General features: G+C 38.1%; 2 protein-coding genes across 5 annotated transcripts in view; one reads left to right on the forward strand and one right to left on the reverse strand.

The window, feature by feature from the left end:
- NELL2 (neural EGFL like 2) overlaps positions 1–20,757 on the reverse strand; it is a 378,038-nt gene that overhangs the window by 37,212 nt on the left and 320,069 nt on the right. The window lies entirely within an intron of this gene.
- On the forward strand, positions 2,429–3,394 carry LOC121480371 (heterogeneous nuclear ribonucleoprotein A1-like). The gene has a single exon (XM_041736870.1). The coding sequence runs from the start codon at positions 2,429–2,431 to the stop codon at positions 3,392–3,394; it is 966 nt and encodes a 321-aa protein (XP_041592804.1).

A 20,757-nucleotide genomic window follows, 5' to 3' on the forward strand; every position in this document is an offset into this window, starting at 1 on the left:
TTTTGAAATAGGAATAAAGGAAGGGAAAAGAAATGTTGGGAAATATCAGGAAGGGAGACAGAACATAAAGACTCCTAACTCTGGGAAACGAACTAGGGGTGGTGGAAGGGGAGGAGGGCGGGTGTTGGAGGGGAATGGGTGACGGGCACTGTGGTGGACACTTGACGGGATGAGCACTGGGTGTTTTTCTGTATGTTGGTAAATTGAACACCAACAAAAATTAATTAAAAATTAAAAAATAAAATAAAATAAAATAAATATGTAGAAATTGTTAAACAATAAAAAAAAAGGAATGAAATTTTCATACATTAGATGACATTATAGTTAGGCCCCCAAAATAATATGAATGTGAAGCATCTGCTGGTTCTACAATAATAAGTAGACTGCTCTTAATCGGGGTAAAAAGCAGGAAAGTCTTAATTCCTATGCTTCCCGGAGCCACTTTCTAATAGCAAGGATTAGACTGCCTACTTGATCTACCTCAAGATTATTTGCAGAAGGAGAAGAAAGAAGCTGATTTTTTCTCAAACTATCCAGTAGGAATAAGAGGGCTAGAGAGTCTTTCTGTAATAATTTGCTGTACATTTTCTAATTATTAATACGGTGCTAAAAAAGGCTTTATGCATTTTGATGAGCTCACTTACTGGCTATTCAGGAAAATGAGCTTTGAATGGTATGTCAGGGATGGTAAAGATGACAGTCAAAATAGATAGTCTGCATTTATTTGCAAACTGACAAAATTACATCACAGGAAATACTGCTTTGAGCCAAATGAGCTCAGTGATGCCAATAATCAAAGAAACGGAACTCTACAGTTTCCATATATCTGAATAAGAAGTCCTTGGATACAGCTTCGAGTGGGTCCTAACCATGAAATGTACTGATAGGTGGCTTCTGTTGGCTTTGAGCAAGTGTCAGGTCTCTGACAGACTATCTACTTTCAGACCATTTCCTTATAACCATCTGCTTCCATCTCTGCTTAACCACCCATCAGCCTGACACAGGTTTCTCAGCCGGTGACAAAACATCACATCTCTCCCACATGGATAATTGAAGGGAAAAAATTGCCAAAAAGAAAGCAACTGAACAAACCAATAACTCGTTGCAATTACAATGAGATGAAACACTATGGGTTTTTTAAAGACAGGCTGATTCTTTCATGGTGCTCCACAACCTCAGCCACATAGGCTGATGGAAACCGTTTGGTCCTATCAATAGAAGGTTATTTAATCAAGTCTGTTTCTGACTATTTATATTTTTTGCTCACTTCAACAACTTACTTCTCCATGATCATTTCAATTAGTTATACAACCCAGTGTTATCACGAAGGCAACACCAAAAACTAGATCAAAGGGTTTCTGGTCCTGAGTATCTGATCTTATGGACACAGACTAATTCTGTACTTGGATACTGTATTTTTTTAAAAAGAAAAAAAAATCCTTTAATCCACATTTTTTGATTATCTTATATAAGGGAGTAAGAAAGCAAAAATAACTGACAGTTGTTTGGCTACTAAGTGCCACGTATTTTATCTTTCTTATCCAGTTTCCATCATATCATGACTTACACACACACACACACACACACACACACACACACACACACTCAGATTCTTAAAATTTATAGGGATAGGAGAACCCCAACCTCTATATGAACACAGCTGCCACAAGCTACCTGTAATTTTCCATGGCAGATACACTGCCCAGGAATTCATCCCGCTGCTGTTCAGAGGCGAGCTCCAACATCATAAAGAGTCTGGGTAAGAAGTTTGTCCTTCTGGTATCTTCAACAATGCGAAGAATTAGCAGTCTAGCTTTATCTATATTATTTCAGTATTGTGCCGCTAGAGCAAAGAAAATGATCTAAATGTACAGTGATGAGGGAGTGATTCAATCAGTTAGGGCACATGCACAAAATGGAATGCTACACAGCTTATTAAATGTTTTTGAAAATCATTAATGACATGAGAAAATGCTTATGATAAATGTCATGTAAAAAAGGCAGGATCAACGTGAAAAATAAAATATTGCAATATATAAGCATGTATTTCATTCATGAATAAGACAGCAATTATCTTCAACTCGTAAATATTACAAGTTGTTTGCATTTTGTATATTCCTTCGTTTTATAAATCTTCTAAAATTAAACTACATTGTTTTTATAATTTACAAATATTTATGCAATAGATACGAAGTTTATCGATACAAGCAGAATAGATTAGAACAGGAGCTCATATGCATCCTTCACGTTAATTAATGTTTCCAAAAGATGACCAAGGCCATCTAGCCTCATCTTCCACCATACTCCTTCCACAGATGGGGTGTTCTGAGACTTGAACTGACCTTCCCTCTCTCTTGCATAGGAATTAAACTCTCCTTTCTGCCCCTGGACAGTAAGCATCGTTCACGTCTCCCCTCCGACTGCTGCCATGTCTAAGTCAGAGTCTCCTAAAGAGCCTGAGCAGCTGTGGAAGCTCTTCATCAGGGGTTTGAGCTCTGGTACAACCGATGAGAGTCTGAGGAGCCATTTTGAGCAATGGGGAGCGCTTATGGACTGTGTGGTAATGAGAGACCCCAACACCAAGTGCTCCAGAAGCTTTGGGTTCGCCACATACGCCACCATGGAGGAGGTGGATGCAGTCATGAATGCAAGGCCACACAAGATGGATGGAAGAGTTGTAGAACCAAAAAGGGCTGTCTCACGAGAAGATTCTCAAAGACCTGGTGCCCACTTAACTGTGAAAAAGATTTTTGTTGGTGGCATTAAAGAAGACACTGAGGAACATCATCTAAGAGATTATTTTGAACAGTATGGGAAAATTGAAGTGATTGAGATCATGACTGACCAAGGCAGTGGCAAAAAGAGAGGTGTTGCTTTTGTGACATTTGATGACCATGACTCTGTAGACAAGATTGTCATTCAAAACTGCCATACTGTGAATGGCCACGACCATGAAGTAAGGAAAGCCCTATCAAAGCAAGAGATGGCTAGTGCTTCGTCCAGCCAAAGAGGCCGAAGTGGTTCTGGAAACTTTGGTGGTGGTCGTGGAGGTGGTTTTGGTGGGAATGACAACTTTGGTCATGGAGGGAACTTCAGTGGTCGAGGTGACTTCAGTGGCAGTCGAGGTGGTGGTGGATATGGTAGCAGTGGGGATGGCTATAACGGATTTGGTAATGATGGAAGCAACTTTGGAGGTGGCGGAAGCTATAACGATTTTGGCTATTACAAAAATCAATCCTCAAATTTTGGACCCATGAGAGGAGGAAATTTTGGAGGCAGAAGCTCTGGCCCCTATGGTGGTGGAGGACAATACTTTGCCAAACTACTAAGCCAAGGTGGTGGCTATGGTGGTTCCAGGAGCAGCAGCAGCTATGGTAGTGGCAGAAGGTTTTAATTACTGCCAGGAAACAAAGCTTAGCAGGAGAGGAGAGCCAGAGAAGTGACAGGAAAGCTACAGGTTACAACAGATTTGTGAACTCAGCCAAGCACAGTGGTGGCAGGGCCTAGCTGCTACATAGAAGACATGTTTTAGACAATACTCATGTGTATGGTCAAAAAACTCGAGGACTGTATTTGTGACTAGTTGTATAACAGGTTCATTTAGTTTCTGTTCTGTGGAAAGTGTAAAGCTTTCCAACAAAGGGTTTTAATGTAGATTTTTTTTTTTTTTGCACCCATGCTGTTGATTGCTAAATGTAATAGTCTGATCATGGCGCTGAATAAATGTGTCATTAGAAAAAAAAAAAAAAAGGAATTAGACTCTCCTGCCTATCCTTTTGCCTTACAAGGCTCCTTCTCTGTGGAACACACATTCCCTTACTTTGACTCATCAAAATAATATTTTTGTCTCATCAAAATCAGGCTCTTCTCAGGTCTTATTATCCAAAATGCCATGCCAAGTTGTCTGGGGTCTAGTTCTCCTGCTGCAATTGCTGTTGAAACTTCCACAGTCAGTTGAGTGTCTGTTAGTCTCCCCCCCCGCCCCACCTGCACAGCTTTATTGAGAAATAATTGACTTATAACATTGTGCAAGTTTAAGATAAAGACTTGTTGACTTGACATACTCATGTATTGCAAAATGATTATCACCATAGCATTAGCTAACATCTCTATCACCTCATAAGGCTACCATTTCTTTTTTTCTGGTGAGAGCATTGAAGATGTATGCTCTTAGCAACTTTCCAATATATACTACGTTTTTTTTTTTTTTTTATAATAATAAGAGATCAGTTTATGGTTAATGGTATCAGACAGACCGGGAAGGTACCAGGGCCCATAGTAATGAGCTTCCCAGCAATAGACTAACAGACTTACAAGCCAACAGAGGGACAGGGAAACAAATCCAAATGGCTGAGAGACCCAGGCCCAGCCTTGGTGGCTGTGCCTGGGCCCCAGTTCCAGTTCTGCCCTGGGAACCTGGGAAATGAGCAGGACCTACAAGTGCCTCAGTTTTTGTAAGGCTCCCAGCTCCTCACTCCCTCCTTTTCCCTTACCAGCAGGCTGGGACTTCTCACATGTGCTGTATTTCCAGGGCTAGGGGATGGCTGATCTGGGGGTGGGAAGGCAGAGGCTATGGTCTCTGTTAACTACGGTCACCATGCTGCACATAGATCTCAAGAACTTACTCATATAACTGGAAGTGTGACCTTTTGATCAACATCTTCCTATTTCCTTCACTCTCTGATCCTGGTAACCACCATTCTACTCTGTTTGTGAGTTCAGCTTTTTTAGGTTACACATCTAAGTGAGATCAAACTATATTTGTCTTTCTCTGTCTCACTTATTTCACTTAGCACTCTAAGGTTCTCTAGTCCATCCACATTGTCACAGATGGCAGGATTTCCTTCTTTCCCATGGCTAAATAACTTTCCATTGTGTACATAACACATCTTCTTTATCAATTCATCCCATTGAAGGGCACTTAGGCCATTTCCAAATGTGAGTCCTCAGAGGGCCTGAATATTACATTATTCATCTCCGAATCCCATTGTTTGTAGGACACAGTCTGGTGTACAGTAGCCCTCAGAAAATATCTGTTGATCTCTGACAAATGCATCCTCAACAGACAGGACTGAGTCATGAGTGGGGAGCATCTGAATTCAGATATGAGTGTTTCAAGACAATGGAAAGAGCATTAATGAAATAAACTTACTTAAGCCATTGTTTTTCTTCAAAGGAAATGGTTCTGTCATGAGCTTAGGAATTTAAGTATTGGTCTTTTAAAGTTAGGTCCTCAGTAACCAGCACAAAGCAACAAGAATCTTTGGACTTATAGAACATCACAGGGGCAGACTTAAAAGATTCAGCTACACAGGTTTTTTTGTTTTGTTTAGTTTTGTTTTTTGGGGGCTATTTAAGGAATATGGCATATACTGCTGGCTGTCGTTTTATTAATCAATTAATCAATATTATTAACCAATTTTATTAACCAGTTAACCAAGATTTTCTTTCAGTTATGCTAAATTCAACTTAAATTTGAGATTTTAAAGCTACACTGTAACTATTAAATTTGTCCCACTTTTTAATTGGAACTATTTCAAATATAACTAATAAAAATAGCTGTAATACACAAATATAAAATTAAGCACTCTATACTTCTAATTGATAGCAAGTGATTAAAAAAACAGAAAAACCTTTGTTAAATCACCTTTATTTATACCCTAATGGCATGTTCTCCCTAAACTATGAGATGGCCTCTGTAATTCTTTATGCTCTACTATCTCCTGTGCCAATGAAGCAAGAGAAATTCCTCAACAAAGAGAGTGAAACTTATTAGATAGGCAGGGAAAATTAATTGATAAATTCATTTGCTGTAAATTTTTCTATCCACATATTTAAGTTCTTGTTATTTTGAAAAGAAATATAGTCATAGAACCCACTAATAAATTCCTAGAAAGAATAAAAAGAGTTATAAAATCCTATTTATGTCAGAGATTACTAATAGTTCACAGGAATCTATTTCCTCTTCTTGCTTGGCACACAGCTAAAATACCTGAGTTTCAGCCAATGACATACGAGCAGCCAATGCTTTAGGAAGCGGATTGCTGGCCTCACCCTCTTTCTTCCCCTTCTGTTGGCTAGAGGCAGTTAATAAGGTCCCAGGAAGTGGAGTAAGGGGGTAAGGGAGGCAAAAGGGAGAAGGAGTTTGATTCCCTAAACTTCTTGTCAATCAGAAACACTTTAGGCCAGTATGTGAAAAATAAATTTCTAGTGTGATTAAGTCTTAATGTATTTTGGCTCAATTTGTTATTGCTGTTATTCCCCTAATTCAATACTATACTCCATATAAACTACCTGAAACCTATATCTTTCAAGTTCATATGTATGGGAAATCTATATATTATTTGCCCTGCTTTCTTATTTCTTCTCCCCTGAATATGGATGTTATTTTTTCTAGAAGCATATGTAAGATACATAAGACATGGATGACCATATTTATATTAATTAATATACTCATTCATGCTATCAGTTTGAGAACTTGTTATTTAGTAGATCTTGGAAATACATGAATGGAGAGAACATGGGACCTGACATTGAGAAGCTCATAATGTAGAAAGCAAGAAAGACTGCTGTAGTGGGAGTATAACCTGATGTATTAATATGTGTGCTTCTTAGTTAACTTTCCTCTCCATTTTTTCTATGAATGGAAAGTAATTATTTCCTCTCCTATGGGTCTTCTCTCCCTCGCCAAGTATCCATCTCCAGCTCACACAGAGAAAATTGAGCCACCCACTTTATAAATAGCAAAGTCTGAAAAAATCAAAAAGGTAATCTCAGATGGATTGAATAAGAGTGTTTGGAAAAACAGGAAAGGATTCGATGAAGAGATGATGCTAGGTCTGGGGAATGATCCAGAAGACTTTCTGAAGGTAACATAGATAGGACCTGATGCCCAACTTGAAATGGAGAAGCCCACAATGACTAAAATCAGATAAATCATCTGTGTTAAAATCATCAGATAAAAAACAAGCAAATGAAGCAAAAGGTTTTGATTACTAGTAAGACAATGCACCCTCCGGGAATACTGTCTCTTAGAATCCCCGCAAAGAAAGTGAAATTATCCTGAACACATAAACTGAAGGGGCTCAGCAAACACAGATCATACATGTAAGCATCTTCACCTATACTTTGAGGAGACTGACCCCAGAAAATGACTGGTCTGTTTGCTGATAATCAGGGATTCACAGTGCAGAGCCTTTGGATATTGCTTTTATTTTTTAATTTTTTTTAAAGATTTATTTATTTATTCATTCAGAGAGAGCGAAGAGAGAGGCAGAGACACAGGCAGAGGGAGAAGCAGGCTCCATGCAGGGAGCCTGATGTGGGACTCGATCCCCGGTCTCCAGGATCACACCCCAGGCTGCAGGCGGCGCTAAACCGCTGCGCCACCGGGGATGCCCCGGATATTGCTTTTAATACAATGTCTGTGGTGAGTCTGAAATGCAAAGCTATTCAATTTTTTAAAGTTACCTTTGATCCCTTAACTATATTAACTATTTTGCTCATTACATGTAATTTGATAACATTTTCAGATACAGAAAACATAAAATTTTCCAGAAGATTAATTTTATCAAATGGGTAGATTGGCAATTTTAGTTTGCTTTCCCACATGTCTCTTCATTCTTGAACATTATGAAGTAGATGAATAATATCCTTTATAGCCTGTCCTTTTAATTTTTTTAAGATTATTTATTTATTTTAGAGGGGTGGGTGAAGGGTAGGAGAGGGGGGGAGAGAGAGAGAGAGAATCTCCAGCCAACTCCAGGCTGCCATGCTGAGTGCAGAGCCAGAAGCAGCACTCCATCCCATGATCATGAGCCCATGGCCTGAGCCAAAATCCGGAGTTCTACACTTAACCAACTGCACCACCCAGGTGCCCCCTGTCCTTTTAAAAGATGACCCTGAAATTAAAGTCCTATGATCACCATCTAGAAGGGTTTCTCAAAAGCCTGTACACAATTATTTTCTCTAACTGATTGACCCAAACTTTCTCTCTACTCTGATTGTGTTTCTAGAATTTCACAGAACTCTTCCACTATGGGATCCTTTACAAGTGAAGCTAATTATTCTGAAATTTTATATGTGATTACTGCCTTTTCCTAATTTAAAAAAGAAGACTCCTACCAATAGTTACTATTATTACTTGCAAAAGACTCCTACCAATAGTTACTATTACTACTCGCAACTCTCTTCATATTATATAGAATTCCCCACAAGGAAGGCATTTACAAAGTGATTTTTGGTACATGACATTAAGATATGAAAACATGAAAAAAAGAAAAAAAAAGAACAAAATGAGCCAGTTACTTGTGCCTACATTTTGAGGAAACCATTCCCCAATCTCCACATTGATAATAGTGTTATTTTTCTCAATGTCTTAAATTATTGCTGTGACTTTCAAATTTTATTTTGTCATAGGCCAAGGATCTCAAATGTACCATAAAACATGACCTATAGTTTGGGATCTCATTGCAGAGGGTTTAGTTGGTCATCTTCTATTATCTATTTTATTTATCTCCCTATTTTGATGGGGCCATGGAGGGCCATGGAGGGTTGGTTATAGGTGAACATTTCCTATAAATGAATCTCTTCATCTCTATCTCCCATGTTGACTCATGACCTAATATAACCTTTGGCCTTAGGAAGGCAAATTTCTAAATATATATATAATATACATATATGTAATTTTATTGTTTATAAACACATAGCCAACACATAGTACATCATTAGTTTCAGAGGTAGTTTTTTTAAAAATATTTTTTATTGGAGTTCGATTTGCCAACATTTAGTATATAACAGCCAGTGCTCATCCTGACAGGCCCCTAAGTGCCTGTCACCCCATCCCCACACCTACCTCCCCTTCCACTACCCCTTGTTCATTTCCCAGAGTTAGGAGTCTCACATGTTCTGTCTCCCTCTCTGATATTTCCCACTCATTTTCTCTCCTTTCCCCTTTAATCTCTTTCACTACTTTTTATATTCTCCAAAGGAATGCGACCATATGTTTGTCCTTCTCCAATTGACTTACTTCACTCAGCGTAATACCTTCCAGTTCCATCCATGTTGAAGCAAATGGTGGGTATTTGTCGTTCCTAATGGCTGAGTAATATTCCATTGTATACACAGACCACAACTTCTTTATCCATTCATCTTTAGATGGACACCGAGGCTCCTTCCATAGTTTGGCTATTATGGACATTGCTGCTATAAACATCGGGGTGCAGGTGCTCCAGTGTTTCACTCCATCTGTATCTTTGGGGTAAATCCCCAGCACTGCAAATGCTGGGTCATAGGGCAGGTCTATTTTTAACTCTTTGAGGAACCTCCACACAGTTTTCCAGAGTGGCTACACCAGTTCACATTCCCACCAACAGTGTAAGAGGGTTCCCTTTTCTCCGCATCCTCTCCAACATTTGTGGTTTCCTGCCTTGTTAATTTTCAACATTCTCACTGGTGTGAGGTGGTATCTCATTGTGGTTTTGATTTGTATTTCCCTGACGGCAAGTGATGCAGAGCATTTTCTCATGTGCTTGTTGGCCACGTCTATGTCTTCCTCTGTGAGATTTCTCTTCATGTCTTTTGCCCACTTCATGATTGGATTGTTTGTTTCTTTGGTGTTGAGTTTAATAAGTTCTTTGTAGATCTTGGATACTAGCCCTTTATCTGATAGGTCGTTTGCAAATATCTTCTCCCATTCTGTAGGTTATCAGAGGTTTTCAATAATTTATCAGTTGCATATAACACCCAGTGCTCATCACATCACATGCCCTCCTTAATGCCCATCGGCCAGTTACCCCATCTACCCCCCACCTCCCCTCCAGAAACCCTCAGTTTGTTTCCTATAGTTATGAATCTCTCATGGTTTGTCTCTCTCTCTCTGATTTCTTCCCATTCAGTTTTCCCTCCTTTCCTTTATGATCTTCTGCACTACTTCTTATATTCCACTTATGAGTGAAATCATATAATTGTCTTTCTCTGATTGACTTATTTCACTTAGCATAATATACTCCATTTCCATCCAAATCTATGTAAATGGTAGGTATTCATACTTTCTGTCAGCTGAGTAATATTCCATTGTAGGTATATACTACATCCTTTTATCCATATTTTAAAGATTTTATATATTTGTGCGGGAGGGGGGAGGAGGAGGGAGAGTCCCAAGCAGATGCCCAGCAGGGAGTCTGACACAGAGCTCAATCCTATATCCCCAAGATCATGACTATAGCTAAAACCAAGAGTGCAACACTTAACTGACTGTACCACCCAGGCGCCCCAGAAGGTAGATTTCCAAGAAAATACTCTGTTAGTTTTTGATAGTTGTTTGGTTGTTTGGCTTCTTGTCCATAGTCAGGTAACCTTATTAAATGCACTCAAGAATTTCTACCACAGTGAATACACAAAATGTGCTTTCTTCTAAAAAGAATTTTTTTTTTAATGAAGCAACCATTAATGTAAGCATAATGCAAAGGAAAAAATCCAAATTTATAGTGATTTACACACTGCTATGGTTAAAATAACTAGCCTATTGTACAAAGTAAATCACAAAATAAAACCATGGAAGGCAATGAATTGGACATTGGAAGAATAAAAGGGGTTTAGCATTCCAAAGTAATGAGAAAGCTTATTTCTAAACACATTTTATTCTACATGCTCACATACTCTTCCAAATAGAGACATTCAATTGTTTTCTTCTAGAACCTAAAGCCTGAGCATCATAGCTAATTTATCCATGCTAGCTCCACTCAAGATTATTTTGGGAGTGATGGGGGATGTGCTCACTATTCTGATTGTGGTGATGATTTCACAGGTGTATAATATATATAAAAACTTACCAAATTTTATACTTTAAATACATGCAGTTTATTATTAATCAATTCTAACTCAATTAAGCTATTAAAATGCATAATAAAAAGTAATATGTGTTCTCAGCTTAATGTGTATATACAATAGACAGAAAGTGGTTTTTAATCATTTAATGGTGCATAACTGTCAACAACTGAGCAATTTCCAAGTTTTGAAGTTAACAAACTGTCCCTAGAAATGGAGCCAAAACTGGCAACAGAAATTAGGAAATTAGTTATAGAAATTGAGGAGTAATAAAGGTGGAGGAGTTTGTGTAAAGGGAAACTGTGAGCTTGAGAACTGCAGAAGCCATGAAAATGGTGGGGGGTACTTAACAGAAACACAGTATTTTAACCTCACAATAAGAAACAGAAGTTTTGTAAGGGTATCAGTTTAGGAACACAGGCTGAGAAGCCTCCTTTTAGGAATGGGGAAACCATGTCACAGGGGGAGGAGCCCTACAATCCTGAATACTGATTGAACTCAACAGATCAGTCCCCATGGGGTGTTGGGCAGCTCAAGGCAGAACTGGTTGGGGTTTATGTGAAGGGTTGGTGGGCAGCAGGCTGCTCAATTTTTTTGGGGGGGGAAATCAATGAGCCTATTTATGGAAAGAAGACTCTTGAAAGGGCTAGAAGTTCAGGCCCAGTTTGAGATAGACTCTTTTTTTCCCTCTGAGGACTCTTGCACTTACTACTAGTTCATCATACGTCTCCTAACATAACTGACTTGCTTTATAGCTATTTTGGCATGTGCCTTACTAAAACCGACCCTCTATTTGAGCTCATAAAGCTACAGTGGAGAGCATTTCTTATGAATCTTTGATCCCTCATATTACTGACAAAAAAATTCTGCGAAAGAATAAAATTAATGTTAGTAGGCTTTCCTTAAAGCTCATTAGTGCTGTTTCACAGCTGACACCACCATCTACTTCAAAGACTCTCTGCTATGAACAGAATCAGCTGTCTAGTTCACCTAAGTAGAGTGGACATCAGAATCCCATAATTTAAGCACAATAACCTTTTAACCCATGATAAATCTCAGGCTCATTTAATGAAAAGTTGCAGAGGCCAGTCTGACAGAGAGCCAAGAAATTCGAATGCAATCCTCCAGTTCAGAGAGCTCCTTGGGCTTGCCTACTGTGTGATTTAACTTGACTGAGTTTCTGAGCAGCCCATCTTAGCAGGAGATAAATCCAACTGCAAATCTGCCTTGGGGTGGATAACATAATATTTATCTTTCATTGCCCACTTCCCGAATTTTATCAGTGGGGGACTGATTGAAGAGAGGATGTCTAGGTACCAGACACTAGGGTTCTGGTGAGGTTAAGCTGTTAAGGCTCACAGACTCTGGGCACAAACATACTCATGGTGCACGCTGCCTTCAGGTCCACTCTGTCAAGCACAGCAGTTGGAAAGTACCAGTCTGCATTATTGATAAGTTACCAACATAAGCTCTTTCAGCTTCTTTGGTCTCCATAACACACAGAAGAGGAAGGGCACAGTCTCTCTAATTTAACGATTCTAATCCAGTGTAGCTGGCAAGATCCAAAAGGGAGTAAGGTCTCTGCAATTTCCTTCAGTGTGTTTCTGTCCAATTCAATCAAACAAATGTTATTAGAGTCTAATAAGTTCCATATACCACATTGGACACTGTGGATTCAGCAACAAATGAGCTAGTGCCCATTCCAAGAAAGTAGGTGCTTATCCAGAGGGGCTCATCTAAAAGCCTAACCAGGAAAGAAGGATGAGCAGAGCTTGCCCTTAGAGATGGTGGGGGTGTACAACATTAAGACATATGAGAAACATGCAGGGATGAAACAACCCCCAAACCTGGAAGGCAGTATTACCAGGTCATCAGTCCAAAGGGGGAAGGAGTAGGAGGAGAAGTCAGATGTATAACTGAGACTGAAGAAACAGAGAAAGGGGGAATCAACCTGGAGAGATTCTTCTACCTAAAGAAACAGACATTGACAGTTTTATAGCAAGCTGGTGCTTCCCCAGGGATATGAGGGGATTTGTTAAGAGCACTAACCCAGTGAGATCCGGCTCTTCAGAAGCTAGTTTAGTCAGTACAAACATGTTAACAACTCACTAGAGATACATTTTCAAGGACTATGATAGAGGTATGCGCTCTGCCAGAAAGGCTAGGCAAGCAAGTGACTTCTAAACTAATTAGAAAGACAAACTGGTAGAGGAATTCCAAACACAGGGAACAGCTGATGTATAGATACAAGAGGATGACAACGATTAGAAAAGACTGAGTGACTCAGTGTGGCAGGTGCATATTTATGTGAGGGCAAGTAGCCAGAGACAAGGTTACAGATACAAGGTGGGGCCAGATGATGATGGGAGTTATTTCCTGGAGCTCAAATTTTAGATATTATCCTCAACGCAATGTAGAGACAAACAAGCTTTTGAGTAAAGGCTGTTCACTCACAGTGGTCTCTTGAAGCTTTCTTAGCATGCTGATGGCTGCAAGAAGCAGATAACAAGCTCCCAAGGACCCCTGCTCATTCTTTTCCAAAATGCCCTGGTTCTAGCTTTGAACCTGGGTTGTTACTCTCTGCTTTGGGCAGTTTATGGCTTGGCTATTTCTCCTCTTTGCCTAGCTTCTTTTGGATTACAGATTATTTACTGAACTCTGATATGGTACTCCCCCCAAGGGGCAACTGCTCCCACTAACTGCCAAAACTGTATGATGAAAAAAAGCATAAAGCATCAGTATTCTTTGTCTGGTCCTAGCCTCTGGAATGCTGTAAATGAAGGGTAGGAACATGGGCAGATCTGTTTGGAGGTGGATTAGAGAGAAAGAGAAAGATGGTAGGAAGAAAGGTAAATTAGAGGAAGGAAGACCACTATGGACCACAAATGATGACAGCAGGGAGGATCGGTGTTGATATAATGAAGAAGTAGAATATGACAAGACTTGGTGTCTGCTTCATGTTGAAAGTAGGAGGGAGAGAATAATGGGAGATCATTTTGATGCTGAACTTTAAGTATTCTATGAGATATGTAGACAAAGATGTACAGCTTGCCATTGAAAATACGTAACTGGGGTTTCTGAGACATTGGAAACAAAACACAGATTTGGTATTATTTGATATATACTCTTGTAAACAAAGCCATGAAAGGAATTGCTACAGAGAGTATTCAAGATAGGAAATAAGACTGAGGAAGAGAAATAAAAGGAAGAAGAGAACTAGGAAAAAGCACCTTCAGTAGTAAGAGGAGGAACAGATTTCAAGAAAGAGAAAATTGTTAACAGTGTCAAATGGGTTAAATTGAATGAAAGTGTAAGAGAGGCCAATGGAGATAGCAATTCAGATGGGAGCAAGGGGGATAAAAAATTAAATAAGCTGAAAAGTGAATGAAAGGTCAGTAAAATGAAGACAGTGAGTATATATTACGCTTCAAAGAAGGTGACCATGAAGGAAAGTAGAGGGGTATGTTGGTATTTTTCAAGGAAAGGAGGAGCAAAGATTCATAGAATATTTTAAGATAATAAAACTTGAGCATATTTACAGACTGAAGAAATGGGATGGGTAAAAAAGGAAAAGGAAAAACTGAAGATGCAAGTTCAGATAATTGAACTTTAATCCCATGTTTCTATTTGAGTGCATAAAAAATAATCCATAAAACACTCTTTTTTTATTCTTACCTGATGTTCAAGAAAGAACAAGACCGAAGGTAAAAAATGTAGCAATAGAAAGAACAGAGAAATTGTAGGTGGATTTTTTTTCTGCCTCTGCACCAGCAAAATCCTGAGTCCTGAACTAAAGGCAGAGAGCACTGCTTTAGGGGTGATCTATCACTTGAATATGCATAAATGTACTAATACTACATCCAGTAAATCATCATTCATATTTTTTGGGAAAGGGTGACCCTGCATAACTGAAGACTAAGTCTAATTAAGGAGACATCATATATACCATTGAAAGATATATTCCCAAATAATTACTAGATAAGAAAACCCATTAGCTATTAAAGCTATGCCGAACACAACTCAATCTTTCTTTACTGATTTAGAATGAACTTACAGCGCCCCAGGGCCATCATTATAAATATTAATTCTCATTGAATATATAGAACTGTCAGTTCTATTGATATTCCTAGTAGAAATGGCCTTGTGTATTTTTAGACTTGCTAAATACATTGAGAGATAGGTTGGAAGAAATAAAAGGTTAATGTCAGAGATAGCACAAAATATAGAGAATTGTCAGTATGCTTCTGGGTCCCTAAAATGCTATGATTATTTCCTATGGAAAACTTCCCACTGTGGTTATCAGTAATTTTATTTTAATAAATTTACTACAGGTCAAGAATATTGCATATAATGATGTATATCCCTAGGACAGCTATTTTGGGAAAAAAGTAATATATGAGATGACAACACATTTCCATGGTTTAATGAACTACTTCGTGATAGCACATGATGGACCATTTCCGTTTTCATGTTCAGTCAACTGTATCATTACAGTAATGAAAGGATATGATATTTGACTTACTAATTCCAACAAAAATTGTCCCTAACGTTGTTTTTATGTTAAAAAAATATTCAAGTCAGGAGGCAAATGCTATTAATACATATGAGTGAGCTGCACCTGCAGGAGAAAGTATCTGACAACAAAATACATATATTTTTGTTAAGGGGGCAGCAAAATAAGCTATAGTCAGGAAATTCTTTATTGAGGGAAAAGACACAGCAGAAATATTGAATATGGCTTATAATTGACATTATCAAAGAGAAAGCTAAATGATATCAGTATTTAATAGTCTTCAAGGCTGACTGTTTCAGTTTTCAGGATTTATATAGTATTCTCAAAGAAGTATAGCATTGTATTAGGACATCATGTGTATAAAAACACATTGCTTGGTTGGGTATCTGCAGTATGCCAGGCACTTGGTGAAGCCCTGAGGGCATAAAGATGCGGCCTGTAACCTATCAGACTCACACCTTAATAAAGCAAACATACATACACAGATATGAAGTACATATAAACAGATATACAAAATAACATATAAACATATATGAAAAACATATACATTATATTTACACATATAGAATTTATCTGTGAGGACTGTCAGAAGAGCACATAGTTTGCTGGTAATCCATCTTCTGTTTTAGATATAAGTGGCATATGTAAGTTGTATTATTTTGGTTTTCCCCCAAACCACAAGGAAATATGTTTTCATTTTTTCTTTCATAAGAGACTACACAAAGACATCTGCAAATATCATTCCTGTGCATTTGTCACGGAAGGAAGGCATTATCAGCATCATCTCCCATACTAATCCATACTCATTCTGAGGCTCCATTTGAGGGCTAAATACTAAAAACAGTTTTACATCCCTTAAAGCAGTGGTTCTTGATGTGTGGACCATTGAAATCAGAATCTTCTGAAGATGCCTTATAAAAATGCAGGTTCTTAAAATCTCTGTTCTAAAGGGGTGGTTGAAAGGGAGGCGGGTGGGGGGTGGGGGTGACTAGGTGACGGGCACTGAGGGGGGCACTTGATGGGATGAGCACTGGGTGTTATTCTATATGTTGGCAAACTGAACACCAATAAAAAAATAAAAAATAATAATAAAAAAATAATAAAAATTAAAAAGATAAAATCTCTGTTCTAGACCTACAAATTCAGAACCCCAGATGATGGAGGCTGGTCATCTGTACTTTTTACCTGGTCCACAGGTGATCTTTGTACGTTTCAAAGTCAGAAAGCCACTGCTTCAAGGAGTCAAGAATGTTCTCCCTCATTGCATTTCAGATTTGTCAAAGTACTCCCCTTTTTTGATTTAGCCTTTAAGAGACTTGGATCAAAACTAATGCTGAACTTAAAACTACCGTATTTTTTCAAATCCTGCTAATTCATTAATTGTATGCTGCACATTATTTCATGTATCACTAAAAAAAAAATACTGCCAATTAAACAATGTTACACATCACCGTCTCCTGATTTTAGAAATTTTAAAATATTTGGAAATACAAGCATCTAAGAATTGATGAAAGACTTTATCCCTAAATTTTAACTCTTGAGTGAGAAGGCTGTCAAAATAAAGTTTGAGAGATGAATGAAAGTGTGTTAGGAAGCTCTGTATTGGGGGAAGGTACTTTCAGACATCAGGAAGGGTGAGTACAAAGACACAGGGACATGCAATTCACCAGCCTGGTCTAGACAGGATTATAAAATCAGGTAGCTTGAATTCCAATATCTGCCTTGATACTTAATAATTGAATGACATTGGGACAACTTAATTTTAAAGCTTCTGGATTTTGGGGTGCCTGGGTGGCTCAACTGGCTAAGTGTCTGCCTTTGGCTCAGGTCATGATCCCAGGGTCCTGGGATGGAGTCCTGCATTGGGCTTCCGGCTTGGCCTCCCTCTCTTTCTGCCTGTTGCTCCCCATGCTTGTGCCTCTTTCTCTCTGTCAAATAAATAAATAAAACCTTTAAAAAATAAAACCTCCTGGATTTTGTTTTTTTTAATTTTTAAAATAGAATTTTAATCTGCTATACAGTTGTATGGCTTAAATATAGAACACACATGAAATATTGAATATGTTGTCCAATACACACAGCATATTTTCTATCACAGTTTATTAGTATTATTGCTAGAGGGAACAGTCTAGTGGAGAGGGAATGGGAAGTGGTAGAAATGAAACTGGACTGGTAACTAGGGATAGGATTTTGATGGTTGCATATTCCTAAGTTTAGAATCCATCTCCTTCATGATGGGGAGTCACTGTACATAGGGAGCAACTGGCTTGATTTGCATTTGAGAACAACTAGTCTGGTGTTGGTTAGCACAATGGATTCCAATGGAGGGGCTTTGGGACGTTCTCACTATAGTTCAGGTGAGGAGATATAAGAGCAATGGCATTAGGGATGGAGGCAGGGAAAATTTTCTGGATAGATTCAAAAGCTACTTAAGAGGTACAACTACATGTCTTGGTGACTAATTTGAGACAGTGATTAGTGAGGATACTTCCCAAATATTTTAGTTTACATAATTACTTTTAGACAACACATGCATATTTTAGAGATATAAACCAACCTTTGCCCTTAAGAAAAGTTAAAACTTCAAATAGAAAACCTTAGAAGTCAACATGTAATTAGCATTCACAGACCACTGAATTAAGAAATGACAATGTCAGGGAGAAGAAATGGCATGGACAGGAGGTTAATATTATCAGGAATGGATGAAGTTAATTAGCAAAAGAAAACAAGACATTAATCACATAGTTCATATGTCCTTTTTGGCATCTAACCTAGCAGAGATTTCATGCACACACACAAAAGCTTCCTGAATAACAATAGGGACTATAATAATTTGACCTATAACTACAATTAGGGTGGATTGTCCTCTATCTGGAATTAGAAAATTTGAATTCAAATCTTAGCAGTAACCATTTAATATCTTACAATCCAAGGCAACTTAGATAACTTCGCTGATCCAGTTTCATCATCTGTAAAAACAGGGACTATTATACCAATTTCACAGAATTTTTGTAAAAGTATTTTAAAAATTGTGAAGTGCTATACTTATTATACTGTACATATTTTGTCTGATATAAAGTTTCACACCTTCAGTGAGACATGAAAATTCTATGTTTTCATCCGTCAGAATAAAAAGTACTTAAATTATTTTAAGTTTAAAAAAAATAACTCAACCCTCACTTACCAATGCCACTTTTTAGGAACTGTAATCTTTCCACATGGTTTTTAGATACATCAGCAATTAAGATGTAATGCTAAGGAAATTCTCTTGTGAAACAATATAAGCAAATAGAAAGGGGATGCAAGAACCTAACATCTTTTAGGGCAGATTCTGACTTTTTTATCAGGATCTAAAAAAAATGTTCTTGAAATAGAAATCAGAGTTGAATGGCCTCTACACTACTGTCAATTCAAAATTTTTCTAAGTAACCCTAGGGTAATGAGAAAGTGAAGAAGAGAGGAAAAAGTATTAAAAGAAAGATCAAAGTAAAGGGTACAAGGGAATGATGACTTCAGCATGTACTTGAATACAGCCTAGAAACCTAAAGGGAAAAAAGAGCATGCAAGCATTTTCATTATTATCGGACACTATTCATATTGCAATAATCCTTAGGTTTTCTTTTTCTTAATTTCTATATAATTACTTCAGGTATAGAAATCTTTTCTGCATCTATGTAGGCCTACCCGAGCTACATACAATTGCCCATTTGTTCTGCCTCAGATCCATCTGGATTGTGAAAAAAGGTAAAAATGTGCCTTTTAAGGGAAAAAAAAGGCATTTGGTGGCAGCTCTATGCTCAGTCCTATACTAAGTGTTGGAAATATGACCATGAATTGTGTAGATACAATCCTTATGGAGTTTATGGGTTTAGTGGGGAGAATGGTGATCAAATAGGTATTTATAGTACACTGCTGGGTAATATATGCTATGGTGTAGGAATCTTATGGTATGCAGAAACATTAAAAAGTGGTACCCACTTTGAATGTTGGGGCCCCAGAAGTCTTCCCAGAGGAAGACATACCTAAGTTGAAACCAAAAGTACATAGGACTTAGGAGAAGGCAGATGGCAAAGACAGAAAGGTATAAATGCTAGGAGGCTAGAGAAAACTAGGTTTCTGTGAGGATCATATGGCCTCTGTATGTGCTTATGAGCTCATGTGTGTATGTGCGTGCACGTGCGTGTGTGTCTCTTTGGGGTGGAATGAGAGAAACAGCAAGATACAAGGCTGAAGAGGTAAGCAGGGGTCGGGTCATAAAAGTGCTTGAAGGCCACATTGAAGAGCTTAGTCCTTACTATAATATTACTCAGAAACCATTTAAGAATTTCAGGCCGAGATCCAACATCATCACTAATGCTTTAGAAAGAACATTCTGATTGTATTGTGGGAAACAGATTGGAGGTACAGCAGAGGACAGACAGCCATAGACACCAATTAGCCATCAAAATTCTAGGCAAGGGTCTGACTCAGTGACAGAGTCACAGGAATGCATGGAGGGGAAGAGAATCAAGCAATATGTCACCCTGAAGTGGAGTCCTATTGGGGTCCCTGGGGGTGGCTTAACGTGGACTAGATATAGAATGAATTAGAACATGGAGCATGAGAGAAAAACATAAAGGCCATAACAACGAGAAGGTGCTTAAATAGGTCCATAATGTACCCAGCACGATACTCTGTGTTTTATATCACTTCCTTTTCTGTTGAGGACTTTTCCACCATCTACAGCCATTTGATGAGGAAAGTTGGGAATGGTGGCAAAAGGTATTTGCATTTGAGAATTTTTAAACCTGAAAGGAGCATCCAAGCAAACGCCAATAATATACATAAATAAGCCTATGAAATCACACTAATCCAAAAATAATTCATTCAAGGTATGAATGCGAAATAACTACAGCAAGGAAAAGGAAAAATATATTGTGTGTGGTTAACACGAATAGCAAGACGAGAGTCATATAAACCTTCTGTATGAAAGGAAGGTTGAAAAAGAAAGAGATTTGATATCTGATTATAGAAGAAATGGTTTGATGGCAGAAAATGTAGCTCAGTATGTGTAAGGGATGAGATACATGCTCAGTAAAAGTGAGAAGCTCAAACCTAGAAAAGTATTGCAGTCTCCTGAAAAAGAGTACAGAAGCACATAATGAGGAACCAACCTTAAATAATTTGTTTCCAAATTATGGCTTACTTTATTACAAAAACTATGTATTGGTTTCTATGTAATAGAAATATTACATAGAATATGGGATAGGAATGACAATTCCTATACTTGTGATTCTTTAGTTCTATTCAGACTGAATTTTGATCTGAGATTTGATATCATGGAAATGAAACACAATAGTGAGAGGATGGAAGCATAAAAGCCTTTGGATCTGATTCATCTAAAATAAGGTATTATATTGTATATTTTTACAATTCAT

Source organism: Vulpes lagopus, chromosome 21 (assembly GCF_018345385.1).
Source record: "Vulpes lagopus strain Blue_001 chromosome 21, ASM1834538v1, whole genome shotgun sequence".
Lineage (NCBI taxonomy): Eukaryota > Metazoa > Chordata > Mammalia > Carnivora > Canidae > Vulpes > Vulpes lagopus.